We start from the raw sequence: 27,813 nt of genomic DNA, 5'->3' as shown, positions 1-27,813 counted from the left end.
GACACCTGAGAGGCTCTTAGCTACTACACAATATAAATTATGTTAAAGCTAAGAGCTAGGTCGGAAGGGTACCCTGAAGTGATAATTTTTGCAATACCAGCCTTAAGAGCTTTGGCAAAGGGTGTATACTTCTCTTGTTCCACACGGTTTGACCATGCCTTATGCAGCGCCTCGAGTGCTGGAAGTGCAAGATGGAGGGCGGGTCCACTGTCTGACAAGAATGCTTGTTGAGCGTTGTCTGCATGCTGATCAAACATTGGTTAATATGCTTAGAAATAAAACAAGGCCTCTCACTGTCAGCAAATTTAGAAATAAATGAACGCAATCCCACTTGTCTGTACTAAGCTGCAAATCATCCAGCTTCTGCCGCTTGGCACGATCTTTCTCCTTTCGCGCCATCTTGCGGACAAAGGCATCAACATACTGCAACAAATGAGGATTTAGGACAGTGAACACATCAATAACAAGATGGAAATGCACCTCCCACAAAGTTTCTGCACAATGTAGCATCATATATGTTGACGACCAGCAGACGGGCATGTCCATTAACAACTGGTGTGCTGTCTTCCGATCAGCTTGCATTTAGAGATCTTTGAATAGTTGTTTTCGCTGTGCAGATGAACGCTCCTGGCAGCGAATCGTGTATAAGCAAACAGATTAACACAATGAACTGGCTCAAACATACCTTTACACAGATTGATTGAACGAGCCCGACTTCATCATGTTCAGCACCATGTTGGGCCATGAGGTCATTATCCAGCTGCTCTGGATCATAATGCTTTGAATTGCTGTATGCGGAGATAGCCGCCTGTGTTGCAAGGTTGATGACGTGCGTAAGACAGCTAGTCACACGCTCAGTAGACAGTAAATAAGAATAGTGGGCCTGCGTACCATATACAATGCCTCTTCGGGTCGAACAGAACCTTCCCGGTGTGCATTCAAATCAGCCTTGCAAACTCTTTTAGCATCGTGTCATTGTTTGATGCATTGTCGCAGGTGACATGCCCAATCTGCATAAACAAAGTCAGAACAAGTTCGAAGAGCACAGAACGACATACCTTGTGTGTAATGCCAACACGGAGAGCAATCTTGTAGAGTGCTTGGCCTAGACGCTTCCCGTTGTGGGCATTGTTGAGCTGTGTGAAGCCAAGAAGTGCTGTCTGGATGCTCCAGACACCGGCCTTGGTTTCTTCAACCCATGATCTCATGACGGCGAAATAACTGTCTGTGTTTGATGCTTGCCACACATCACATATTAAGTTAATCTTGCCATCAACAGCGTCACTCTGTTGCCAGGGTCAGCATGCCATGTGTCGCTTGGAAGCCACTGTCTTCACCTACATTCAGTTTGTCCCAGAGTTCTGTGAGCTGCCGCTTGAACGTCTCAATGATTTCTTTACATGTGCGCTTGTGATTCAGAATATTGACACCATTGGTCGCAAGCACAGCGATGTTGATCATGTTGTGGAATGCTGGGTGCTCGAGTGCATGAATTGGCTGTTGATGATGCTGGTCAAGACGGTGTAGCAGTGAGCACAAATATTAGGTATTTACCTGGTCAGTTGCTATGAGCCACTCGAGGGCAGCCTGATGGAAAAGCGCATCAGTGTACAGCACGACATTCTGCTTGACAGGCTTCTCCTTCAAGTGTGGGTCCAGTCGGGTTTGTTTATCAGCGGTAGTGGCTTCTTTTCAGTGCTTCACTTCTTTCGGCAGCATCGAATCAAATTTGGCATGTTCTACCCATGTTGTATACTTGGCCTGAAAAGTAATTAGCATACACATGCATAGCGCATGAATGGCAGCAGAGTTACCTTGTGCCTGGACTCAAGATGATGATGAAGTGTCGACACCTCAGCGACAAGTTGGCCTACATCGCTCTCCTTGTCTGCCGGTATTTTGCTGGCCTTGCTACAGAGTGTTTCATCCATTAGTGAGACATCCCCATGTGAGATGAGAGCCACTTACCGGCATTCTCTGCAGTTGCGATACTTCCTTCCTTCATGCATGTACGTCTTTGAAAAGAACTCGTTGACATTGCGACTACATTCTTCTAGCCATACTTTGAGGGGACCGTCCATTGTTGCCACACGAACATCTTGCAGCAGGCCGTCGGCATCACGAATATCCTTGATGTGTTCTGCGGGATCTGAATCAGGTGCAACATATCAGTCACATCATTTTGATGACATGGACAACATATGACGCATCGTTCCAGCTTCATCGGAATCTTCAGATCTGGACGATGAGCCTTGTCTCGTCTTCTGCTTCTTTCGCCCTGAGTGGTGCCAAAATGTGTTCAATCAGAATGCGCGGACTCAATAATATTTACTTGCCTTTTTGTTTCTTCTTCTTGTGATCCACTACCTCTAAACTTGGGGTATCCGAGACCTCACCTGATGATTGGTCCAAGTGAGCTATGTCTGCACTGCGCTTGCCAATGCTTGTAGAGTGCACATCCATATTTTCCCCAGGTGCTGAAGGTGCGTGGTTATCAGCATCACATCCGGCAGGTGACACCGTCTTCTCAGCTGCAGCTGCTGCATCCGCGGCTTGCTTTTCGGTGAAGGCTTGTTTGTGGGTGCTGAGTTGACATGCGGCAGTGTTTGATGGGTCAGTAATTCGTGCGCTGGCAGAAACAACGCGTTTCGGAGTGTGTCAGACAAGTTGGCACTGTCAGAAGCAGCGCGTGGAGCCATCAAAGACTTTAAGGTTGCCGCTGGGCAAGGCCTGGAGGATGGAGACATATTTCCGCTTGTGGCTGTGGAGCTTCATAGTTCAGGCACACCTTCCAGCCAATCAGCTAGTTTTACTCCTAAAAGTCGGCAGCCCACGGCTCGGCCTACAGCTTTCGTAGGCAAGAGCCGGGCCCTGAGCCCTCAAAAGCCGTCCTCAAAGCCCGGCTCAGCTCGGCCTTAAGTGGGCTTGGCCTGGCTCGGCTCGTGGCTCGGAGCCGGGCTTTGCACATTACTAAGTGCACCCATTGTTCAGCCTGTTCCAGCGTCTTCCGCGACAACTATTGTTCAGCCAGCTGATCGTGTCGTGCCCATGCACTCTATTAGCACATTCTCCCCCCCCCTGTCAATCTGGATGGTACTGCTATGTCCACAGCACCAAGCAGTACTCCCGTGTCGACCTCCTGCTCCTCCTCAGCTCAGCCTTCTCACACACGCAAGCTTTTTCCAACTGCAGACTCAATATGGGAGCCCACAGCAGCTCAAGCCAGGAAGCTCGGCATTTCAACGATGGAGGGTGATTCTGCAAAGCTGAAAAGAAAGTCTGCAAAGGAGAACAAGGCGGAAGTGGGTGAGGGCGATGATAGGGTGAAGAGAAGGAGGCGATGAATGCTCTGGTGAGTCTCGCGTAGTGATCTTGGTGCCATTGCGGCCACGGCATATCATTTCTTGTACTTCTTGTATTCTTGATCGTCGCCCATGTTCAGTCGCTTCTGCTTCCATAGTGAACTATCTTGGTAGAAAAATACTTTAGTAGCACGGTTGTGAACAAATATATTATTTGTTTTCAGCCTTAAATCCTGCTATATGCTGAGGATAAAACACCTGATGAAATGATACTCATCAGCAAAAGTGCCAGGAGAAATGTAGGTAGATGCACGGATATGTAATTTTTACATGGCTTGCAAACCTCGCCATGCAGGCAATATATTTGCTATCATAGTCATTGAGTACTTAATTAATTGTAAAACCATCATCGGCACTTGCATATCATGGGCCAGCTTGCAAATGTAGCTGGGCAGGTAGCTATTTGCAATATAGGTTAGCATTTGCAAGACTATAACATTGAGGTCAATATTTTGTATGCTAGGTGGACAATTGGTAGTACTGTGCATTTTTTCACTCACTCTCGCTTGTGGTAGAACACATAATAATGTATTAGTGAATACTAAAATACACTGCAACAATGGTCACAGCCAGGGCAAGAAACAATGACGGCAATAGAGAGAACAAAGCACAGGAGAACAAAGAAGCAGGACTGTCTAGAGCACCTAGAGATTGATACCGCCGAATTCTGTTCATACTCACTGGTACTGTAACAGGAGAGATCCAACAAGGCACTGAAAATAATGCGAGAGACCAGTGTTAAAGACAGAGGAATGATGCAGAAAGCGCAGACAGAAAGCATGAAGGAGGGTGGAGAGACACTGGAGCAGAGTGTAGATTGCAAGCAAGCATGAGTGTATAGCAAAGTGGTGGAAGTGGAACTCGCACCAAACAAGCTTTCACGCACATATCGTGTACACTATGAAAATGGCATGCAGTAAGCATTAGCACAGATTGCGCGAGACATGAATGATACCTACCATGCATGAGTCACACATTACACTGCGAGTTGTGAAGCTGTGCGGGAAACACGAGACCAGACTTGCTGACAAAAGCTATAATGTGAAGGGCAATCAGTGCCTGTTCTGGAGAGCAAAAGACACCATACTTGTCTCCGATGACCTGTTGCTTGATTATGTGGTGGTCCTCTGCAAGCCACTTGTCGAACCAGCTGATCGGCACGAGGAAGTTCATGTTCTTGAAGTAAGGGCACTACATATGGCGCTGCAGCAGGGGATGACAAAATGAACAGTGAAGGGTAGAAAGCACAGAGAATGATAGCACATGTCAGATAATGCCATTACGCAACAGGAAAGAACACAAAATAATGCGCGGACGACCTCACCTGACTGTCGACATCGTACATCCACGATTCCCTGCCCACCTCGTGCAGCTGGCACAAGATCCTCCAGAAAAATAACCCCTGAAATACAGGAAGGTGTGATTCAGCAAGACATAAATGCGGATCGAGCGCAAAGATGATGGGGCAGAGACACGCATAATCCGTTCCCCTGATCGACCCTCACTTTCCACTGGGAAAGCAGTGGGGGCATGCCTGCATCCACCCACAGCATGGCTAGCTCCTCCACGCACAACGTGATCTCCCCCGCTGTGCTCTACATGATCTCCTCTGCCACACTCTGCACAACCAGGCATGGGCTTCACATAATCCACTAGAAACAGTGGTTGGATCAGTGCCACCACAACACATAACGATTGGTATATACGTGTATCTGCGATGAAATAAGTCAGTGTATGTATGAATATATGCGCATATATTCACTTACAGTCCGTAAGAATTGCCATCATCCACATCCCCGTTGCTATCACTACAAGTCACATCTTGTCTCCGGCCGCACAGGCCTAGAGGTAATGAGGAATAAGCTGCGAGAATACTCCTATGCCCACTGGAATAAACTGGGATCCCTTATCAGAACACAACACTCTCCAGCTTGTCAAGGAGACAGTTGAAGCAGCAGTTCTTTCGCTGCTCAGCTGGGTATAAGCCAATGTAGTCCTTGCACTGACCTTTTTTGTGTTATCTACCAACTACCAGTCATTGTAGCTGCCACGACGTACCGTGCACAGGCTGCAGGTCCTTTTGAGATCTCGCACAGAGCCTAGTAGGGCTGAAGTTGGGTTATTTAGGCACTTTTCGAAATGGGTGGTCCGGGAGGTGGCATGTTCAATGATGTAGGGAAAGAGCATGGGTGGGTGAGATGGTGGAAGGAAAGAGCACGAAAGCAGAAGTGCGGTGATACCATGCATCAGCTCACGTGACCGCGATGTGAGTTGTGATTCGTGCGAACTTGACTCAAAAGATGGACAAATTTCCTGGGCTATCAAGTAGGTATCACTATAGCTATACACATTCTTCGGATATGTATTCATCGCTATTCTGCACGTATGCACCTCTAGTCCAGCCTCCACCTTCCCGCTCGTGTTACTTGTACGGTACAGGCTAAGTTTTGTTAGGAGATGTCCTCCTCAGTATTTTCCCTCCTGGATTTCCACCTGTGGCGGGTCTTATACACACCCAGTGGTGCCTTCACTTTGACCCTCTTGCGTGCAACTCATAATATGACCACCTTGTACCAGGCTCTTGGCTAATCTTCTCACCTTCTCAGATCTGCTTTGCAGGCCGTGATCACAGGCTTATCGCCATGCAATCCTGCTTCTTTGTAAGACCCCTTTGCGATTGTACTGTTGACCTTTTCCTCGATTCCAGATGCAGCCTGGATGGTGCGATACATGCACCCTGCCGGACAAGTTCATGGATTGGGGTGGGTGTCTCTGGCATCCTCCATAGTGTCTCCTCCATCCATACTGCCCTCAATGATGCCCCTGACATTTGCTGATCATTCCCTCAACAATTTCATCCTCTTCGATGTTGATGGCACCTCGCTGAGTACGTTCGTAGTTTCTTAGGCACTGACTCCACTGACCACTCTCCAGACAGTGTCCCCAGAGATGGTCGACTCATCTGAGCTCTCTGCGGCCAAAGAGCCATTGTCGGTGTCCTCGGTCACTCCAATTTAGTCAAGGTTGCTGAGCAGCTCCTGGTTCCTGACTGCTCCAGTATATACATCCACATCATCTCCCGCTACCTCATTTGTCTCACCCTACTCATGAACGAATTCCACCATGCTGAGAACGGCTAAACTGCATATAAGCTGGGCAAGCTCTTCTCATCCGAGTGCTTCATAAAATTCGTGATTTGCTGTCTATGTTCACTCTGTTCTTATAGGTTGATGCTCTGCAAACTGCCATCTGAGACTTTTCTGACAGGACACGTCTTACATTTTGAGACGCCCACAGACACTTCCCTATACTCACCCCTGGCCAAATACATATCACAATACAACTCCCAATCCAGTGTCACGGTGTTCTCACCGTGCAGCTCTAAGATCAAGTTAGAGCCGCTCAGCATCGAATCTCGCTCATGTTCAAGCTGTGGCCGATCCTTAATCATCGTCTGACAGTGAGCATGCAGGCCCATTCGTGCCAACTCACACATGATGCCTTGCTGTTTTTGACGGCTTAATTTAGCACGTCGCAATTTGTGGTCGGGCCCAGCAGTGGGGTTGCCTACTGCGATGGCACCCCTCGGCAGTCGGGTATACTTTTATTGCTTATACTCTCAGTTCTACTTAGGAACATAATGTACACTACCGATACCTTATGAAGATGTTACTCCTCTCACTACCTTATTGTGCCGGTGTCCAGATACTGGCACCTATTCTTAGCATGTGCGCGACTCGGTCGAAGTCAGTCGATTTGCAGGTATATACAATTGCTAAGAACTCTGTTAGTTACCTGCAAGCAATAACAATGAATTGCCTGTGAGCACGGTGCTTGTAAGGCTTGCCGTTGATGACGGAGGCTTGCAAGAGCCTCTGTGAATATACAAGCTACCCCGGTGGCTTACAAATAATCACCTGCTTTGGAAATCCATGCAAGCTGTGCGCACTTTTGCTGATGCTGTAGTCGACAAAGTAAGGACTCTATCGAAACTGCCCTTGCCTGGCGAGATAATGGTCGAGATCTGTGTTACTCGTGCTTCAATCCTGATGGGAGAAACTAGCCCAGCGAGCCTCTACCTGTCTCTCAATTCCTGCCCGTCTGGCTTGCTCATGCACTTGTGTTGAGTGCGCACCTGGCATCGCCGCATGCACCTGGCATCGCCGCGCGCACCTGGCATCGCCGAGGGTGGCAGTGCACCCAGTGACATGAACTTGGGGACCATCAACAGACTGCAAAAAAGGGGTGGTAAGAAAAGAATACTCAGCTCCTGTTTGTCGTGCCTGCATGGACACGGAGTACTGAGCGTTGAGTAAAAGCTCCCCGAGATGTTCGTGCATCCAGTCACGTGAATAGGGATCGACCAAAGACATGGAACGACAGGGAAGATCTAAAAGAAGATCCCACAGAGATATGCGATCGAATAATAAAGGACCGAATACCGCTGAAGCAGGAAGGAGGCGGGTGGCAGTGCTGGAGGGCGGGTTGAGCGCCAAGTAGCCAGCGGGAGGACGACCTAAAGCAGTAAAGCAGATGGGACTAATAATAGCATTTCAAAAGAGGAAAGGGAGTGCGCTTCCTCCTATGCATACCGTGATGCATCCGCTATACATGAATATGCATCCTGAATGCACAATCTAATGCACGTGTAGACTGTACTATGATTATAGGTGAGTGTGCATCACACTCGGCTTACAGTCTTAGGTATATTATGCAACAATATGGCATGTACGCCTGGACGTTCACCTGGGATCAACGCGGCACAGTGCTGTGGCCGTTGCAGCGCTGAGCGCTGACGCGTCTTATTCTGGTTTGGGAGGCGCACGCATTCGCTAGTTCTGCATTGCTGCTCTCTGCATGAGACTCGTTCTGCGGAAAAAGAAATCAGAGCGAAATCGGCCCGTTGAGCTTTTCAATCGTTCCTGAAAAGTTCTCATGGAGTTCTGACGCCCATCACGAATATTAGTAGTTCGACTCGAGACTCGCGGCCATCTTGACCAAGGGGCGTGCGTCGCCCCAACATCAGACACCGTGTACTCAGTTAATCTCATCTGTTCGCCATCTGTCATTCGCGATGCAACTCAAGACAAGCTTTCAGATCCAGTGATATTTCGCAAGGAAAGATCACGTTTATCCAACAGAAAATTGTACATCTACCAGTAAGTAATGCGACTTCTACAGAACACACAAGGTATTTGCTGTATTTGCTGTAACGACACCACAGCCTTCACCATGCAAGTCTAGCAATAAGGCTCCTAGGATATGTCCGGACTACCAACTTGCGAATCTCATCAAGTCTTGATACCCCTTCGTCAGCGCCAAGTTTGAGACCATAACAGAACGAGAAACGCTTACATCAGAAGACCCAGGCCGAACGTAATAGGTATAAAGAAGAACTGGGCAGGAATTCCGCGGGTCTGGAAGACTCGTTGGCTGGAAGAAGAGGAAGCGAGGCGTCATTATGAGATGCGCATGTAGCTGAAGTGTGTCAACTTACAACCACGGAACATAACTGAAGAAGATTCCGATGCAAAGTGCCATCCCAGCGGCAGGGAAAAGGTACCAATTTGACGCAGGTGTGTGTTGGAAGATACTGAGCCTGCGCCCCCTAGTTGCGAAGAGATTGCTACAGAAGAACACCGTTAAGTCGCATCGTTCGAGAAGGTGCATAAGACTCACCCCCATTGCATGAGCACCAGAGTAAAGAAATAGACACTTTGCGCCTTGAACAACTCTTCATTGTTTAACAGTGGCCAATTTCCAAAGCCAAGAACAAGGCTGGAGAAGGGGACACCACGGGTCTGCAGGTACCAAAAAGACCTATGGGTACTGTGAGTGGATGGTGTCACAAGGAAGACATATTACTCACATTGACATGGCGCAAAGTGACTCCAGCATGCCAAGGAAACCGTAAGCCTGGAGCATCAACCGCCAATTGGCGAGTCTCTCTGTCTTGACATTGCGAGGCTTCCTTTCCAATAGACCCATTTCAGGCTTCTCCATGCAGAGACTCAACGCAGGAAGGACATCGGTCTGTATACGCATAGTCAAAATCACAGACAACAGAGACATCAGCAATGGAAACGCACGGCAACACAGATCAAGATCATCCTGTTCAGTATTTAGACTCGTTCAACGGTTCCTATTCGACGTACTCACTGAATATTGCTCAGCATCTGGGGCACGCCGATGAGGATGTTTAGGAGGATGGGCATCAGCTCGGAGAAACTGCCGAATCGTTCAGTGGGAGCACAAACCAGCATTCAGACATCTATCTCACCTCCCAGCAGGAAGCAGATATAGCACCGTCTTCTTCAAGTTGTCGAACACGAGGCGACCTATCCTACTTGTCAGATCGAAAATCTCCCATAGCGAAGACAAGGCAGGGAAAAAATGGTGAGATCGTTGTCAAAGTCACCATATTCCAGAGCAATGACGATGGCCGAGAAGTCATCCAGCAAAATCATGTCGGCAGCTTCCTTCGCAACGTCGGAACCAGCGCCCATAGCAATGCCACCTGTATGATCATCAGCACCATTGGAACATCTGACTTCGCCTCAGAGAAACTCACAATCAGCCGCTTTCAAAGACGGGGCATCATTGACACCATCGCCAGTCATAGCCACAACATTGTGTCTGTCCTTAAATTCGTGCACAATGCGCAGCTTCTGCTCCGGCGTGGTACGAGCGAACACGATCTCCTGATACTGGCACAGCTGTTCGACCTGAGTCTTATTCAGACGCTCCAATTCCGGCCCTGTGATGACGATGCTCCTTCTTGTTGGATCCTCGCAGTCGGGGTTGTATGGCTCGACCGAGAGTGGATCCAGTTTCTCGTCCAGATTTGAGACACGGTGCACCACGTTTGCGTCGGTGATGATACCGGCCTCCTTCGCGATCGCCACAGAGGTAATGGGATGGTCACCTACAATCCCAAAGGCAATGAGCTCTTCAACCTCATGGAAGAGCATAAGACATACCCGTGACGACGAAAAACCGGATACCAGCCCGACGACACGTACTGGAAGACGTTGTCAGGAAGTGAGAACAGCGGAGAACAATTTCGACTGACCTCACGGTGTGAACGATACTAGGCTTGAGAGGATCGATGAGACCGACCAGGCCTACAATTATCAAGTTACAGTTGAACCTCTCAATCAGATCTGCATATTGCTCCGAACTAGGGCCGAGGTGCTTCGGAATCGCATTCCCCTTGATGGCACGGCGAGCAAGCAAGAGAACCCGCTGACCATCTCTGGCCCACTTCTCCTGAACAGCGGTGATGCGTTCGAGAATTGGCTCCGACAACGCAATAGGCTCTCCACCCGTGGGGTCGAGAACGAATTTGCAACGAGGTAACAAAATTTCCGGAGCGCCCTTGATGGTGAGAAGATAGTCGGCCGAGGTGAAGCTATCCCAAGGTGCGATTGGGGCAACATTATTTGGAGCACTCGGAGCCAACTTCGAAAGCTTAAGCATAAACTTTGTCTAGTGAATAATAAATTAGACACTGTTTAGTACGACTTTTTGACATCCGTACCTTTGAGTTGAAGTTGATCTTGAAGACTTCCGTCCACCTGGCACGAGTGATATCCGCTGCTGCCACGGCGTCCGAAAACCGTAGAATGGCAACATCTAGTCGCACGTTTAGCATTCAAGAAGACCGTGTAAGAGTTACTAATACCTGTCGCGTCTCCGACAACCGGTCTCTCTCGCTCCTTTTCCAAAGGCGAAGAAGTACTTCCTCCAAAGGCGGCTGCATTGCAAATCGCCCCGACAGCAGATATTTGCGCCAAGTTGGCTGCAGTTGCCGAAGGTGAATCCCGGATGACAGGAGCATAACTAGCAGGGTCGAATAAATCATCGAGAACAGCGACATGTGTAACGTGCATCTTGTTCTGGGTCAATGTTCCGGTTTTATCCTTATAAGAACATTAGCATGCGGCTCATTACTTTAATTAAAGTAACAGACTGACAGAACAAAGCACATTGACGGAACCCAGAGTCTCTACGATGGATAAAGACCTGCGGGTGAAACCGTCGAAAAGATATTCCTGAGAATAAGCGAGTCAACGTACTTGCACAAAACCTTGTGGCTGCCTAAGGTGCTCGCAATTTTTGCCAGAGATAGAGTCACTGCAACAGGTCTTAACATAGAGGCACATCAGACGATCTTCTTCAAAATAGTAGAACGAACATACAGCCCCTCGGGAATAAACGCCACTTAATCCGCGAACAGATATAAGTTGTGCATATAAGCCGTGGAAAGGACTGACTCACCCATCACTGAGACGATATCAATTAGCAGACCAGAGACATTGATGTAGTTGGGGTAATCGCGACGGAGCCTAGGTTATAGATTGAGGATAACGATCATTCGTCCTATAGGCTGTCTACTCACCAGGCCGCCCACAGGATGACAATAATGATAGCCACGAGAGTAGCAAGACTGGCTATAATTAAGACGACATGGAGAATCTCGCGTTGGAGAGTCGTAAGTCTCGCGGGTTCGATGGACGACAGTTTGGCAATACGACCGCTGCGCGAGTATCGCTCAGAAACAAGAAGGCAACTTCAGAAGTGAAACATACAAAACCGTGTTATCGCCGGTCTGAATAACGAGGCCAAGACCAGAACCGCTGACACAATGAGTGCCTTGCAAGGCGATGTTCTTGGTCTTTAGAAGAGAGGAATCAGACTCGTCATATGTCATGCATCGTTCGTAATCGCTTACCTCCAGGAAGTTCTCGTCCGTCTTGTCCACACGTCCTGTGACGGGTTCACTCTAGGCAAAACCACAATGAGCAACGTCGACGGCAAAGGGGAATCGAACAACCTCGCCAGTGAGGATGCTTCTGTCGAAGCGTAGATCTCCGCTGACTTCGATGAGCCTCAGATCGGCGGGTACCTTCTCACCCATAGAGAGGTAAACAAGATCACCTGTAACAAGATCGGCGGCGGCAAACGTCATTTGGGTACTATCACGCAGAACGAGGACATCGGACGGCAGCATGCCCTTGATGGACGACATGATTTTAGATGTAGAAAAGTCCTGCCAGGCATTGAAAAATGCTTGAACAAACAACACAATCAAAAGCACGACGGCCAGTGCCAGATTCGATGCCTGAGGATTAGGATTGCCCAGGGGCTTCCTGTGTAATCCACGATCAGACATTAGCAGGACGTCAGACTCGAAGGCAGATATCAAAATCACCATGCGATAAAGCAGAGGATACTAGCCGCGAGAAGGAGACTACCAAATCCGCCGAAAACCCATTCGATCAACTTGCGAATCGTATTCCTCTTTGGCGGGGAGATGACGTTCTTCCCATTCGTTTGGAGGCGGCGCTGAGCCTGCACACTCTCCAGCCCTGTCTTGGGAGAGACGCTTAAGCGTTGCAACGCTTCATCGCTTGAGATCTTATGCCAATCGAGAGATACGATCTCTGCATGAAGCTAATTAGTACCTATATTTGTGGGAAAGGGGAAACGTACCTCTCACGGCGACCCTACGTGTAGCACCTGCCTTGCCGTCGTCGCTGCTCCTCCTCGTTTCAACATGTATACTGAGCGTGCGGAACTCAGCAGGCAACCGAGCACCCGCTTCCACGGCAGATCGAGAGAGCGTGCGGCGAAACTGACGGGTGATAACGAAGTCGTCGTTGCCACTCCCATGTCGAACGTCTTCGATCGTGACCGTACGAGGGTAGAAGTCCTTCTGCGCTTCAAGGTCGACATGCGGGTGAGGAGACTCGGACATGGCGCTCAAGGGTGGGAGAATGCTGGTTCGTCTTTTTTATATTCCCTGAGCAAAATCAACAGATCCACAACAGTGCCATCAGCGTATGTTTGGCCATTGGGCGAGACACCGCCTGAGGTACTTCAGCCATAGGACTCGGAGATGAGCAAGCCGATGGAATGATTCCGCAATCTGAGATTTAATCTCCGCATACAAACGTCCGGGCTTTGATCTCGGAGCTCCATAACAGGCCTAACGGGCCAGGGCTACCTGTCACCCTGTAAGTGGTTAAGAGATGTCAATCGGCCGGACAGGTTCTGGTGCAGAGGCTTCAGCAAATGTCATGCAAGCAGCGGGATATCGATGTCTGCAGTTTATCTCCATTGGGCTACCCATACTCGAGCGCCAAGTTCATTAGTCCGTGGGGTCGGTGTCAGGCGATGTCTCTTCCTCAATCGATAGAATATAGACGTATTGTCGAGCGAACACTAACTTGAATACCGATCTTCTAGCGGATGTGTACTGGGCTCGGTAAAGGGATTGCCATTTTTAGGGTCGGTGCTTGTACATTCTATTACAACGACTCTTTTGTGAAGAAAACCATGGGACTGGCGGAAGGATATGATCGAGATCAGACACGTTGGCAGATGGTGTTGAAAGCCATGTTTGCGATCTCCGAGAAACTGGGATACAACGAATCCTATCGGAGAACATGCGCTGGGAGTTAGACACCAGTAGGACGGCCGAGCGTTCTGAACTGACCTGGAAATCATTATTATACATACATCTTACTCGGATGGAATTGTTACCTTATCGTGAAGTGGGGCAGGATGAATCTAACAGCTGACACAAAAAATACCCAGGAAACTCACGAGGATAAGGCGAGGTACGGAGTCTATTCTACACGCGATCAAGCATGATCCCGTTCGACTCTGTTTATCTGAATTGCGGACCATGGTCTAATTTCATGCAGTGGTCAGTCATCACATGAGACTCGAATAATGCTCTGATAATCACTCACCTCCGTCCTGCAGACGCCAGAACGCAGAATATCAGTAACCTAGATAAAGGTTTAAATTACACGCAGCGGCAATCGGGCGCGTTGATATACTTACGTGGAATAACAAAGCCTCCGCAAACGGCAAAGTTCTGTCTCGCAGGACACTCGTATACGTGCTGTCATCAGAGCTACTCGCATTCGCGAGTTGTTGCAGCTCTGTACAAAGGTTCATGGTCCACGGAGAAGACAGGATATACTGCACTGCTAACAAATTATCATGGGAGTACCACTGAACAATAAGGACCGCGCACATGTTGCGCTAATTGCAGAATGAATCAAGGAGGACAAAGCTTGACAAACCATCGGACACACAAGTAATGCCAGAGGCTCCTCGTCGCCTAAAAATTGGTGAGATAAGACGAGCAAGAGAACGTCGCGTAGATAGTCCCAAGCTTCGGAGCAAGCCAACACGTCTTGATTCCGTGAGGGGGCTGTAGTCACCACATATGCAGCAAACGAGGCTGGGCAGGTCCGTGAACTTCTGGAGGCTCGAGGTAGCGATGCACTTACATGCCACGAGCAGGTTTGTGGGGGGACTTTCCATGGCCATTTGCCAGACGACATCAATGTCCCAGAGTCTATCAACGCCATCCTGGGACAAAAGAGGTTCCACAACCGTCAAGCTAGTGAGGAGACTGTCTCGTAGCATCACTGAGCAGTCGGCACCGGGAGATTGAGAAACCAGCCAATTAAGTAGGGCATTTATGAATGGTAATGTGATCTCTCGACGGAAGGCTGTCTTGACGTTGCCATGCCACAGGATCGTGATAAAGTGTAGCAACTGTCCGAAAGAAGCTGTCTCGTTGCTTCTGAGACTTGACCGCTCATCTTCATCAAGAGCCAGACTACAGCCATGATTTATGAAGCGATGTTTATCGTAGAAGCTTGCTCACCACTTCAAACCTGAGATTTCTGACGGGAAGACTGTTAGTCTTATGGGTAATAGTCGTTACACGTACACTCACTCTCCTCCATCCTGAGAGCCAAACTGAGCTTGGTGTCATCCAAGATACTGCTCATCACTGAAGGCAGATTATCTCGGGATGCAGACGTTAGGCACTCGATTATACAGTCTTTGACTGCAATCCCAATCAAGACACTGGTATGGAGGAATCTCAACAAACATACCCGCGAGATCCTCTTCGCCGTCACGCAGCAGCACAAATAGTCTGCACATCGCGGCATACAGTGACGATACGTCCAAGTCTCCAAGCTGAGATGAACGCAACAGCTGCGCAGCTGCCCAACAACTCTTTCTAAGAGCATCAAGCGAAGACAACGTGAGGTGGCCGGGTGGAACCGTCGACAGCACAGAGACGGTGTGGTGGAGTATCCGCTAGGATAAATGTGAGAAGTACTCATGACATATCGACGAGGGAAATAATGTACGTTCACGAAAACAATTGCAGCCTTTGGATTTGTAGCGACCACAGAAGTCACCTCTTCGTGCCAAGGTTCAACATATTCTGCACATTTGTCCGTGTCTTTATTGGAACTATCCAGATGATGGAGCCAATTGATAGTCTCAATCAAGACCATCAACACGGAGATAGCAGCTAAGTCAAAAAAAGGCGCACCACGTAATCAATGACCTCCGAGTTAAATATACGAGGATCATCGCACAGAAACCAACACCATGGGACAACGTGTCCCCACTTGAGCAAGATAGTCTGTGCAACATTAAGAGCAGCACATGGAGAGACAAGATCATGAACTGAAGCACAGAAATTGTCGGGATACATGACAGTAGTCATATAGTGCAATAGAGCGGCTTGGGTATGAGGCCGGAAAGGGGTGCGATCTTCATCAAGTTGTATTGAATCCATGGCCTACATAATGAGTGCATAGCTTTAAACTCTGCAGCATGCAGGTCGCTTACTGCAAACAGAGACAACGTCATGGCATTTCGCACTTTCTCGGTCTCTGCATGTTCTGTCGATTGTAGATCTGCATATGACTGCCCAGATGCACGGTCTGACATGGATGAACGATTCATGTAGAGTTGAAGAACGCCCAAAACATCGTTTCTGCAAGTCCTACATCAGCTGTCACGGTTAATTATCATCCCGACTGACTCTGCCGTGCTCACTCTTGGTCACTCATCGTACCAGCATCTTCCAGCTGGGGCCCCACCACATAAACTGCGAATGTTAGCTGTAAGGCAAGCCGTTTAGCAGCAGGTGAGGCATGCTCCGCATTGATCACGTTCGGTACACCAGCCCATTCGTCTGGGGTACGTTATGTTCTATCTTCCTCTACGGAACGACAGTGCGTCTCACCTGGGAGTTGCACAGCGGCATAGAGCGAATCGGTCTCCCTCTGCTGCTTCAGCGTCGAGAATGACCACTCCAGTGTCTCGACATCAGTGCAATGTCTACCGATCAGCGAAATGACAGCGTCACCCAACTTCGACAAGACAACATCTACCCAGCAGACGACAGTGGAGGGTGCACTGGTGTGACTGGTGTCACGAGCAGCAATTCTGTGAAACAGTTTCCGGTAATCGAATAGTAGGGACATGAAGGAAAATTGGACTATAGACAGCCATGTCAGAGTCAGTTCTCCGGTGACTACAAAACTCACGAAGTTGGCCCATCGCAATATAAACATCGTGTTCCCCGTCATCACTGAAAACCGGCGTAGAAGACTCTAGTATCCCTTCCAAGAAACATAGCATAGTGCTGGAAACGCGTGAAATGACTACGTGCAATGTGGCGTCCTATATTGACAGACTAGTCAGTACAGTTCCGGAAAATCTCGAAAAGAACTCACATGCTCCGCAGCAGCGAGGTCAATCGCACGCAAGTTGTTGACAGCAAGCTGAAGCTCTCGAGGAGAAAATCGCGTTTCTTCAGCAGTTCCCTGGCTTGAGCCTACATGCTGAGTTGAAGAGACGTGTGCAAAATCAGTCGCCTGCCACTCAAACACTGAGGGTTGAGACTCTGATTCAGTATCGCTATCGCTAACCATGACTGACAGAGCTGAGGATGGTTAAGAGCGATGAGCTCGACGTCGTGCAGGGCAATATTAATGATCGCGAGCGCTCAGCTGTCACCGAAAGCAGAAGTGTGCGCACTCGAAGGAGTTCGGCGACAGGCTGACAGCGCCCCAAACATATGTGCTACATTTGCAATCAATCGGGAGGGACATACACGAACCAACAGACTAACCTACGAGCATGGTATAAGCTACAAACCACGTATATCTTTTAGCACATTCGTGATATCCGTTTTGCACTCCAAGCGCTCGACATTCCGAGAAAACACAGCCTCGAAGGCATTATTGGACTCAGCTGCCTGTAAGATCGGACGGAGGTCAGCGGAACGTCCAAAGCGCGAAGCTACAAACACCCACTTCACCGTCGCAATATTCATAATCATCCCACTTCTCATCCTCCTCCGCATGCATAATCGTGAGCATCTCTCTCCGAACAGCTGTCAGGCCGCCCTGGAAGTGCATGCCCTTGTCGTCGCTGGTCTTGCGCACTGATACCTGGACTTCCTTCGCGTCCACGGCGGGTTTCTTCTCCTTCTTCGGTGCAGGAGCCGGCGCAGGTTCGTCAGGGTCCGGGGGTGGACCGTCGTCAGAATCATCATCGGACCCCTCTCCTCCTCGACCGCGCTTGTTTTTCCGCGTCAGAATATCCATGTAAGTCAGCGTCGGTCGAAGCTGGTGCGTCTCGCTGATTGGATGCAAGTGCAACTGGCCTGCGCAAGCCAGTCAGCGTCCGGAAACACGCATAACACATCAACGCACCATCCTGCACGATACCCAGGACATATGCGCCCACCTGCGGCACCTGTTCGCTACGCATGCGCACCTCGCTCAAGCGCGGCTCTTCCTCCTCCCTCTGCTTCACCTTTGCGAGCTCCTGGTTCTTCTCCTTGTCATCTTCCACGCGCGCCTTTCCAAGCTCTTTTGAGCGTTCGGTATTCCAGACCTCTGAACGCGTATCTACAGGCACATGCACTTCCAGTCGGCGGACGCCAGGCTTAAGCCGCGCACGGATATGTTTCCCGCTTGCTGCTGCTGACGGCGGGACCTGGAGCGGTCGCGTGAGCAGCGGGAATTGGTGTATGTGGACATTCGGCGCGAGGGTATTCGAGAAGTGGATGGGCAGCACGTTAACGAGATGGTCGTCCTCTGCGTCCATGGTCACAGGCTAAGCGTGGGAAATCCGGCGGAATGCGCATCTAATGATTTTATTTTCACCTTGCTCTATCAGCATCGAGCCGTTTTCTGCGGATCCGAGGCAACTACTGTACTAAGTACTAGGTACAACATACAAATTGCGATATGATACAGTGCGCAAGAGAGACCTAGCGGAATTATGAGTCGAGTCAAACATAGTTAGCAATTATAGTCTGGCAGTTTCGAATCACTACCAGGCTCTCGCGGCGCCGGCCTCGAGTCGTCGGTGTCCGTAAACTCCGGCTGCAAAACAACCGTTCGTGGTTCAAGGAAGGGTGAACTTATCCTGAATGGCCCGTCTCTAGGAGAAGGACGATCTCCCAGGTCAGAAGAAACCGGCATGGTCGGTGGAGAACTCCAAACGTACGACTTGTCGATATCTGAAGGCGACAGCCCGCAGAGTGTCGATGGTGATATTGACAGGTCATGGGACGACTGTGTCCCGAACAACGGATCCAGACGTAGAGGGTCAACGAATGTCGGCAGGTCAAACGTTTCCGATGATCTGTCGAAGCTGGTACGGATGCTCGCCGGAGTAGATACCGAGAGCACATCTCTCCGGCGCGGTCGGAACTGGGTAACACCAACAGGGGAACGCGCATGATTCCTGCGTGATGCAGATGAAGCTTCGAGATAAGGGGAGGTCCATGCGGAGGGGTGCTGTATTGCGGCGTCGTACTCGTGTCGGCGAATGACTCGTGAGAAGCTGTGCATTGTGAGGGCGGAAATGAGGACCCCTGGCAATGGCATAAGCGGCGATATGTATTCTGCCAAAGATGCAACGTACAATCCACTGTTATCCATACATCCACACCTGCCACCGCATCTGCAGTCACTCCAACTGTCAGCATAATAGCAATACCAAGGAATGCTGCGGCGAGTAACGTCGTGTAGAGGAGCTGAACGTAGGGGAGAATTAGCATGACGATGAAGCTGCACGATGGAAAGCTTGCCTCGTTTCTCAGCATCTGCAAAAGGAGCTCTCCACGAGGAAGATTCTTGAGGAAACGGTCAATGGCAGCCAGGGTTGGTCGAGCTTGAGCGGGATGCGACTGCTCGGGGCGACGCAGGTCGTCCCTCCTCGGCCGCGCCGACATAGCGTTGGGACCCGCGTTCTGGCAACGGCGAGGCTGAGGGATCGGATATTCACCAGGGAGAGATGACTTTCGATGGAAGGCGCTTGGCGGCGGAATTTCGTGGCGATGAAACAATCGACGCGAGACGGCCGAAACACCACGGACAAGAGTTTTCCATATTGACCGAGTTTGTTCGGCTTCTGCTGGAGATAATCCGAGCTGCGCATCGGGAACGTAGTCCCACCAGCCTCGAGCCGAGTTGGTGGACCTATTGGTATGATGTGCATCTCGTCCTAGATCCTCTGTAGCATCCGCAGAAATTCGGATTGACAACCGCTGATCAACTGTTGTTCGGGTGGACTTCCAGACGGCAAAGAGGACTACAGGAGTGATAGGTCAGTATATCAGAGTCGTCGGAAAGCTGTGGATGCATACTCACAACACCCACAAAGGAACAGTGCCTCGGCAAATTGGAGGAGCATTATGTATCGTAATAGTGACGAGTCGAACCACCCCCCAGCGCAAGTTCCTACTGTAGCAAATTCAGAATCGTCGCTGTGAAACCGCAGTCTATAGAGAATGGCATACATGCGTCAGATCGAGAACTGTGAATATGTGGGATTTCGATGCCAAGAAGCACAAGCATCGCGCCACGAATGCAGACCAAGACCACGACAACAAGAGGAGAATTGCCGAGGCAACGGTATGCTTTAATCCCCATGATGCCTGTGAACTGCCGAGAGGTAACGATAAGGGATTTCATTTCACCAATTGTAGTACGCACCATGAGAGCGTGAGCTACCTGTATGCATATAGCCGTCAGGATACCAATACTAACAGTACGGCATGAGCGCTTGAACATTCACATATCCCTGGTCAACCATTAGCTCACAGAGTACAGTCCACCGTCTGGACAAATTCAGCGATGATCGCAGCCGTGACCCCCACTACTCCAGGAAGCTGACTGCCCAGGAGCAAATAGAACAGTATGTTGTTCTTGGCTCTGCTCCTCCGGATGAAAGAGATCGCGGTGAAAGTGTTCCAGACAAAGAACGACAGCAGTGCACCAGAGCCAACCAAGTAAGCCTTGGCTACCTCAAGTTTTGTAGAGGAGCCGCCGAGAGCTATAGCGGCAGAGTGCGGCGGAGCGGGAGTTGGACACGACGACGCGAAAGGCTGCGGAGAATCAATGATCTGACGACTACTGTGAAATGCTGAGATCAAGGGAAGGACGATGTCCGAGGTCGCAGAAGGAAAGGGAATAACATTAGGCAGACTATGGGCTGAGGTCACCGAGAGCGAGGGTGAGGGGGTAGAGAAAAAAGCGGGGGACGACAAGAGCGGGCTCGGAGTGGCCGTGGCAAAGCCGATGATCATTCCCGAGGGCGTCGTCAGTGGCGAAAACGGAGAGGCGAAGGTGTCGGTGCGCTGGTATTATTCCTCAGACATTTGAGGTGTGCAGGAAGAGGAGGGAGGAGAGGGACGCCTGTTGGGGTTAATTAGCGACGGGCATGAGCAGGGATGCGGGACTCGGAGAGCAGGCTGAGGGCGTTCGGCAGGTTGACTGACAGAATGCAATTGGGATGTGACGGCAGGTCCTGAATACTGCCTGATATGTCCCCCGAGCACGCGTCTCTCTGTGCACTTGACCAAACATAGTCTGATGATATCGCCATAAACACTCGCGCAGATGCCATGCGCCCGCGTGAATGGAAGACGACGCTCCAGCCGGAGTTCATGTCGTCCACACCACCCGCGCGATACACGACTCAGCTCGGGTCCTTCCGAGCTCGCGCCTTTTCCATTGTTTTCCATCTGCAGAATTTGTGCGCTTAATCCTCCGTCCGAAGCCACTCCATGTCAGACGAAAGGAGTGCTCCTGTCATTATCATCACAGGCACCCCCGGCACTGGGAAATCGACACATGCACAACTCTTAGTCGACGAGTCACCCATCCCGCTGCAACATATCAACGTGGGTGATTGGGTCAAAGAAAAGGGACTCTACGAGGCCTACGACGAGGAATGGCAGAGCTATACTGTGGACGAGGACAGAGTGCGCAACCTTTCTTGAGCATCGCTTTCCAAGTCTCATAGGCTTTACTCCACCAGCTCCTCGACGAGCTAGAACCTCTTGCATCGACAGGCGGAATTATTCTCGACTGGCATACAAGCGAGGTCTTTCCAGAGCGGTGGGCAGACCTAGTAGTCGTACTTCGATGTAATCACACCCTGCTTTGGGACCGTCTCGAGAAAAGGCGAGCAACATCGTCCAGGTCTCGTCCCCATCTCTCGGCTGACCCCCGCTACCACCGTAGAGGATACTCTCTGAAAAAGATCCAAGAGAACAACGAGGCCGAGATCATGGAGGTTGTCCTTGATGAAGCACGTTCGTCTTACCCTGCAGAAATCGTAGTCGAGCTCCGAAGTGAAAGTACAGAGGATCTTGAGTCCAACGTCGCCCGCATCGTGCAGTGGATCGAGGCATGGAGAAGAGATCATGGACAATCAACTGAAACATAGCTGAGCACAACATTACAACCGGTTGCTCTATTACTGTATCCTGTACTGTACTCCTCGAGCCTCAAATGATTATTAGCTGAATGGTTCACGCAGGCCCGAAGACCCAAACGCGACTGCGGTCCTCCTGGGGAAGACCACCGGCGTATTCGCCCTCGTTTCGAAGACGCTTAGCTGTCTTCTTCTTGCCTTCCAAAATGCGGACCTTCTCGAAGTAGATATAGCTATGATTTCTTAAGGTGAGCGACCTTCAGCAGCATACGGGCGGCCAATACTTACGCAGCGTAGTACGTGCTGTTGCCTGCTCCCCCGTGTGGGCCAGATGCCTTCACTGTACACAAACAATAGCGTGAACAACGAGAGTATGTGCGAGCTTAGTTAGAACCGCTTACTGAATCGACCATAAGAGTTGCTGTTGACGTTGCCGATATCTCTCAACCATTGAGTAACCTGCAACAGTATTGCCTGAGCGGTGACAGGGAGAGAATACTGGTTCAGACTGACCTTCCATCCGGGGGTTTTCTGCAGAAGGCGAATCTTCCTCCTGATCTCATTGCAATCGTCGCTACAGATGATGTGAGCTACTGGACGACAACGGGTTACGACTGCTCAGTGTCACTCACTATATTGCCAAATCACCCTGAAAAAGACAGGCGATGAGCAAGCATGGTCTTCGAAAAAGCTATTACACGTTCATACATCTTGCCGACGCCTCAACTGCATCTGGCCCCGACAAACGCGCCTTCTTGGAATCGGTCACATTCTCCTTGTAGGGTAGAGTCGACTGGCCGGCGACTGGCGCGTCCTCTGAAATGTCGATGACATCGGATTTACGCTTGGGTGCCATGATTATGCTGGAAGGAAGGAACGGTTGTGTTCTAATCCCCAGGCTTAGCGGGGAGCTGCGATGATGGTGGTTGGAGAAGCAGAGGAGTCGTCGGGCTAGTCTGTTATATATTGATGCAAGCGACCTGGCGACGCCCAGAGTGGTCCCACCACGCGTTGCGACGGTAAGCATACGTTGTTGCCCGTTATTTGTTCCCCTCGTGATCGCGACGCGTTGCGTGACGTGACGCGTCCAGTATGCACACCTTCAACGGGATGGTTTCCACTTTCTCACGGGTATTTTCGCATTTGTCCGAATTCTTCTCTCCAACCGTTCAACTACGACGAGAACTAATATGTCGGAGATCAAAAAACCATGGTAGAACGCAATGGTTTTTCGATGTCCGATATTGGCTTTCGGCAGCCTCCGAGGCGGAGCCGAGGAACGGCCGCACAGCACGATCGTCTGGCTTGCAAGACTAGAATTCTTTCTCGTGCGGCTGAAAACAGTACGCTTCTTCCGATTGGCAGAGGTTACTCTCTGTAAAGATGAGAAGTCCAACTAAGTCATGTAGAGTCATTAAATAGTTGTGTACTAGTCAATTTGGCCAGAATTTTGTGTTTTAGCTACCAGCCTGTGACTATTTTTGTTTAGTCTACAAAAAGTCGAGAATTAGTCTGGAGTTGGGGAGCGGTAACGACACCGCAGCCACCAAGTAAAGTCAAACAATAGTCCGTCATAGTCATCCATAGTCAAATTTCAGTCATAAAGTAGTCAAACTCCAGTCACTCTCTTTCATCGAAATAGTCATCAAAGGTCATCAAAAGTCATGAATTCATCACGCAGAGTTACTACAAATGAGAACAATTTGGCACTAGCGACACAGCAGCGACACGCCCCTCCCCTCCTCGTGATGAGGCTCAAACTCTTGAAGTGGCCATCTTCTTAAGCTTGCGCTGCAAACCAAAGTGTCAGAAGTAGATGCGAAGAATGGGACTAGTATCATACCTGCTGCACGATGACGTCGACTTCTGCCTTAGACGGCTGGGCGGTCGCTTCGGCGGACAGAATGATTGATACGAGCTTGTCTGTAAACACGAAAATGAGTGCACCAAGTCATACAGAAGGTAAAAAAAATGGAGAATTCTTACCTTTCTTAACGGAGGAACTCTTCTTTCCGAGCTTCATATTGACCGCCAACTTCCGATCGATGATCCATTCAAACAATTCGTCTCTGTTGAGCGACTATCCGGTGGCGCACGTCAGTGGAAATAAACGGTAAAGGCTAAATGTACGTACAGTGATATATGCACGCGGGTCAGAATTGCTGTTGGCCATAGGTTTTCCACTACCAGACGAGTTGGAAGGGCACGAATCAGAGTTCATGGACAAACCGATGTTGGCAGAGGGCTGAGAGACATTGACCAAAGTGGTGGCAGAGGGGGTAAGAGTGGCAGCAGAGGAGTCAGGAATACTGGCGATGGCGTCAGCAGTGGACATGGTGCGTGAGTCCGATGATGTGAAAGCTTTGCCCTTCCCCTTCACAACAGGCTGTAGTGAACATATTTAGAAGCAACACCCGCCAAGATAATATAGCACTTACTCCTCCTGCGGCTTTCCAGAGCCTCCAAAGGATTTCAACTGTCGTCTCCAAGTATGCATCACTAAGATACGCGTTCGTTTTGATCCCGCTGACAAAACACACATGTCTTGCAACCTTGCACGTCTTGATGCTGGCGGCAATTAATCTTCGCGCGGCCTCACTCCCAATGCCATCCCATGAGACAAGCGTGGAGCTGGAGGTCATCGAGCCTGCTGTAAACTGGTAATGGCCCCACGCCGTTCCAAGATCGTCTTCCGAGAGGTCGGGTGAGTTAGGATCAGCGTTCTCGATGCGCTCGATGAATGTGATGACTTCCGATGTCGGAGAACCGATGTCGAATACAGGTGTGAGCTTCATGGAATTGAGCAGCTCCAAACCACTTATTAAATCCGGATGGCTACTGGACAAGGCATCTGCAAGCAAATAAATAAACAAACAATAATGATGAACGAAGCGTACCTATCAAATTCTCGATTGACGGATCGACATTGATGAAGCTGATGTCAATGGCGCTTTTCACCGTTAGGCCAGATACCGAAGGAGAGATGACAGAGGCAACGACAGAGGGAGGCGCGGAAGGCACTTGGGCTATTTACAATGAGGTTCAATAACGCAAAAGGACCATGTAAATTTACTTACCGAGAATATTACCGATTGCACTCAGCTGTGGTTCCACAGGCATGGTCACTGGGACAGACGTTAGACTCAGCTGCGGTTCCAATGCAGGTGTGGCCACTGGGCCAGATGTTCGACCCTCTGCATGTTGCGATACCACACCCGCGACAGGCTTCTTCTTCGGCTTGCTTGAAGAAGTGGAGTGGACACGGCGCCTCTTGTTGGCAACAGAGACCTGCGAGGCCATCGAGGCGGAGATTTCACCGCGCTCAGATGCATGAGTGTTGGTGGCGGAAGTGCTGACGTGACTAACGTCGTCATCGTCATTGTCGAGTTCGGAGTCGGGTTTGTGCTGCTGGAGCAGCATAGGACCAATGATGTACTCTGCCTTCCAATGGTCTGAGCAAAGGGCGAGCAACAGTTGTTGCTTCTCCATCTTCAGCATGGCTGCTTCCCATTCGTGTGGATATGCAGCCTTGAATACCTTTTTTGTTCGCTTTATGTTGCGATACCGACGGTCTCGAGGAGGTGGAAGAGAGAGAAGCTCGTTCTTGACTACGCGTGCAGTCGTCTGAATCGCGTGCCACTCTGCGCTTGAGATGAGGTCACCGTTCTCGTGTCGAACGGCCTGATCCATAGGAATCCGTTCAGGATTAGCTACCGTGATGTGGACATCGTCGTCCTTCTTACAATCCTCTTTGTTCCAGAGGACCGTGAATGGATATGTCTTTTTCGGCACAGGAGGAGAGACGATGCTGCTATCTTGTGAGATCGTGCCACCGTGATGCGAAACAGAGTCGCTTGGCATGAGTGTCGAAGTACTGTGTAGTATATAGGTTAATCGGATCGAACATGAGGGGAAAAGCTTACCTGACAAAACTTGGGGATCGGCTCTTCTCGGACTTTAAGGCCTGCAGCTCTTGTGTCAACTGCTTATTTTCTTGCATAACCTGCATCAATTCAGTCTGTACATCAGATAACTTGACCACCTGAGCACTTGTTCTGCGCAGCTCGGTGTACAAGTCGGCAACGTGGCGATTCTTCATAAGTTCGGAGAGCTCGAGCCCTGCAATGTCATGATCAGTGAAGGACTGATGAAGACTTGCAGATCCAGAAGGAACGACATTACTAGGCGGCCAACACAGAGAGCGCCATGTCCGCAAGGTTTGAGTTTTCGAGATTTGTCAGCAATCCAAATTAGGAAATGGACCACGTTGTAACCAGACGGATGCAACACGGCTATTGGCCGTACCGCTCTCTTGTTCTCTGACTCTCACTACATCTCATTACACTTTTCTGACCAGCTCTACACTCCTGAGACTAAAGACAATATGCTTTGCCAGTGCAGTCAATGCCACCCCAGCAAGGAACGCGGTCCCAAAACTATTCGAAAACACCTCTACAAAGATATTGAAGAGCTTGAACATCTGTTTCACACAGAGGAGTTTCGTGACCATCTTCACACCTGTATTTCTTTGAACACTCAGACACTGTGGAACATATCATCAGAAGCTTCCAGTGAAATATTGGCTGCTTGTATATTTTTTACTTAGTTATTTGTAAATCTTACAGCTAATATAATTATAGACTCAAATGCTAAGGACAGTTTGAATCCTTGTATGTTTTTTACTTAGTTATTTGTAAATCTTACAGCTAATATAATTATAGACTCAGACAGTTTGAATCCTTGTATGTTTTTTACTTAGTTATTGGTAAATCTTACAGCTAATATAATTATAGCCTCCAATGCTAAGGACAATTTGAATATAAGTGAGGAGAGAGATCTAGTTGATGAAAATATGGAAGAGGTATATGCTATGGAAGTGGATGAAGATATGGAGGATGATGAGAAGGAAGCTGAGGAAGAAGCCAATACAGAAGCTGAGGAAGAAGTCGAGGAAGAGAATGAAAATCTTCTTATATTTCCTCCTCAAATTCAAGAAACTGACTCAAGTGATATAGATTCAGACGATGGTGATACAAGTGGTATATTTCCTCCTCAAATTCAAGAAACTGACTCAAGTAATATAGATTCAGATGATGGTGATACAAGTGGTATCAACTCAAGTGATACTGAGACTCAAGACGATATCGCGGAGCCTGCTCATTTTCAATATCCTCAAGCACGAGTGGATCTTCAGAAAGCTCTCCTGAATAAATATTCCTGTCCCTCGGAGCCTCCTTTCTCTGCATCTCCACCATGGGATTTATCTAGGTCTGAATTTCAATCTCTTCGACATTATATTGCTTGGAAGCTGTCCAATGGAACAGTGAAAGCATATAACTATCATGCAAATGTTTTGGCAGATGCATCCCAAGTGGATATCTTGTCCCTATATTTGGTCCGCAAGCTAGCAATGACCTTAACAGACACCACACCACTGCAAATTGATATGTGTCCACGAAGCTGCATTGCTTATACTGGTCAATTCGAAAAGATGGATACCTGTCCATTTCTTCGAGACAACAAACTCTGTGGAAAGCCACGGTACCGAGCTGCGAAAAAGCCCAGAGCACAGATGCTTTATACCCCATTTACTGCAGTTATCAAGGCCATGTTTGCAAATGTGGAGACTTCAAGACTTCTACGATATAGGGATAAATGTTTACAGCAGACCTTAAAATTGCTTGCAGAAGCTTCACAGGTAGGTTTTACTTATATATATATATTTAATATGTTTGAAACTGATTTAGAATTTTCTAGTCTCAAAGGCTCTATTCAGATTTTGCAGATTCCAATGTGCACATCCATCATTATACACAGATGGATCTATTTCGGGATTCACGAGATATTGCATTTGCCTTGTCCACAGATGGTGCTC

At 49.3% G+C, this 27,813-nt stretch overlaps 9 protein-coding genes across 9 annotated transcripts; 1 reads left to right on the top strand and 8 right to left on the bottom strand.

Annotated features, from left to right (window-relative positions):
* Nucleotides 1–23: 23 nt before the first annotated feature.
* On the bottom strand, nt 24–1,461 carry SCP_0112230 (hypothetical protein; the record flags this gene model as incomplete). Its single annotated transcript, XM_027753450.1, has 6 exons — nt 24–245; nt 295–423; nt 686–842; nt 892–923; nt 1,059–1,286; nt 1,342–1,461. The coding sequence occupies 6 exons, from the start codon at nt 1,459–1,461 to the stop codon at nt 24–26; spliced, it is 888 nt and encodes a 295-aa protein (XP_027609251.1).
* Nucleotides 1,462–1,692: 231 nt separating this feature from the next.
* Nucleotides 1,693–2,081, bottom strand: SCP_0112220 (hypothetical protein; the record flags this gene model as incomplete). The annotated part of the gene is made up of 3 exons (XM_027753449.1): nt 1,693–1,761; nt 1,815–1,911; nt 1,969–2,081. The coding sequence occupies 3 exons, from the start codon at nt 2,079–2,081 to the stop codon at nt 1,693–1,695; spliced, it is 279 nt and encodes a 92-aa protein (XP_027609250.1).
* A 6,508-nt stretch (nt 2,082–8,589) lies between these two features.
* SCP_0112210 (hypothetical protein) lies at nt 8,590–13,122 on the bottom strand (the record flags this gene model as incomplete). The annotated part of the gene is made up of 24 exons (XM_027753448.1): nt 8,590–8,659; nt 8,718–8,795; nt 8,860–8,988; nt 9,042–9,182; nt 9,232–9,395; nt 9,452–9,473; nt 9,522–9,590; nt 9,643–9,700; nt 9,781–9,879; nt 9,934–10,287; nt 10,343–10,383; nt 10,435–10,850; nt 10,903–10,997; nt 11,047–11,284; nt 11,339–11,387; nt 11,441–11,509; nt 11,564–11,585; nt 11,643–11,710; nt 11,764–11,901; nt 11,954–12,039; nt 12,097–12,147; nt 12,199–12,514; nt 12,577–12,808; nt 12,858–13,122. 24 exons carry the CDS (start codon nt 13,120–13,122, stop codon nt 8,590–8,592), a joined length of 3,270 nt encoding a protein of 1,089 aa, XP_027609249.1.
* A 767-nt stretch (nt 13,123–13,889) lies between these two features.
* Nucleotides 13,890–17,131, bottom strand: SCP_0112200 (hypothetical protein; the record flags this gene model as incomplete). Its single annotated transcript, XM_027753447.1, has 16 exons — nt 13,890–13,910; nt 13,974–14,060; nt 14,123–14,161; nt 14,217–14,362; nt 14,413–14,622; nt 14,672–15,006; nt 15,055–15,073; nt 15,127–15,240; nt 15,290–15,497; nt 15,551–15,685; nt 15,739–15,990; nt 16,041–16,188; nt 16,251–16,389; nt 16,441–16,695; nt 16,745–16,880; nt 16,934–17,131. The coding sequence occupies 16 exons, from the start codon at nt 17,129–17,131 to the stop codon at nt 13,890–13,892; spliced, it is 2,442 nt and encodes an 813-aa protein (XP_027609248.1).
* Nucleotides 17,132–17,349: 218 nt separating this feature from the next.
* Nucleotides 17,350–18,314, bottom strand: SCP_0112190 (hypothetical protein; the record flags this gene model as incomplete). Its single annotated transcript, XM_027753446.1, has 3 exons — nt 17,350–17,457; nt 17,516–17,868; nt 17,918–18,314. 3 exons carry the CDS (start codon nt 18,312–18,314, stop codon nt 17,350–17,352), a joined length of 858 nt encoding a protein of 285 aa, XP_027609247.1.
* A 197-nt stretch (nt 18,315–18,511) lies between these two features.
* Nucleotides 18,512–20,805, bottom strand: SCP_0112180 (predicted protein; the record flags this gene model as incomplete). Its single annotated transcript, XM_027753445.1, has 7 exons — nt 18,512–19,089; nt 19,140–19,251; nt 19,306–19,808; nt 19,868–19,960; nt 20,017–20,161; nt 20,213–20,261; nt 20,321–20,805. 7 exons carry the CDS (start codon nt 20,803–20,805, stop codon nt 18,512–18,514), a joined length of 1,965 nt encoding a protein of 654 aa, XP_027609246.1.
* A 480-nt stretch (nt 20,806–21,285) lies between these two features.
* SCP_0112170 (Adenylate kinase isoenzyme 6 homolog) lies at nt 21,286–21,950 on the top strand (the record flags this gene model as incomplete). Its single annotated transcript, XM_027753444.1, has 3 exons — nt 21,286–21,483; nt 21,540–21,685; nt 21,746–21,950. The coding sequence occupies 3 exons, from the start codon at nt 21,286–21,288 to the stop codon at nt 21,948–21,950; spliced, it is 549 nt and encodes a 182-aa protein (XP_027609245.1).
* An 85-nt stretch (nt 21,951–22,035) lies between these two features.
* SCP_0112160 (hypothetical protein) lies at nt 22,036–22,670 on the bottom strand (the record flags this gene model as incomplete). Its single annotated transcript, XM_027753443.1, has 6 exons — nt 22,036–22,171; nt 22,227–22,278; nt 22,340–22,397; nt 22,452–22,512; nt 22,571–22,587; nt 22,647–22,670. The coding sequence occupies 6 exons, from the start codon at nt 22,668–22,670 to the stop codon at nt 22,036–22,038; spliced, it is 348 nt and encodes a 115-aa protein (XP_027609244.1).
* Nucleotides 22,671–23,693: 1,023 nt separating this feature from the next.
* Nucleotides 23,694–26,037, bottom strand: SCP_0112150 (hypothetical protein; the record flags this gene model as incomplete). The annotated part of the gene is made up of 8 exons (XM_027753442.1): nt 23,694–23,729; nt 23,782–23,861; nt 23,925–24,018; nt 24,073–24,324; nt 24,377–24,789; nt 24,836–24,964; nt 25,016–25,812; nt 25,862–26,037. The coding sequence occupies 8 exons, from the start codon at nt 26,035–26,037 to the stop codon at nt 23,694–23,696; spliced, it is 1,977 nt and encodes a 658-aa protein (XP_027609243.1).
* Between the last annotated feature and the right edge of the window lie 1,776 nt (nt 26,038–27,813).

The sequence above is a fragment of the Sparassis crispa genome (assembly GCF_003851025.1).
Source record: "Sparassis crispa DNA, contig_000000F, whole genome shotgun sequence".
Taxonomy (NCBI): domain Eukaryota; kingdom Fungi; phylum Basidiomycota; class Agaricomycetes; order Polyporales; family Sparassidaceae; genus Sparassis; species Sparassis crispa.
This window is presented reverse-complemented; position numbering and strand designations above follow the sequence as displayed.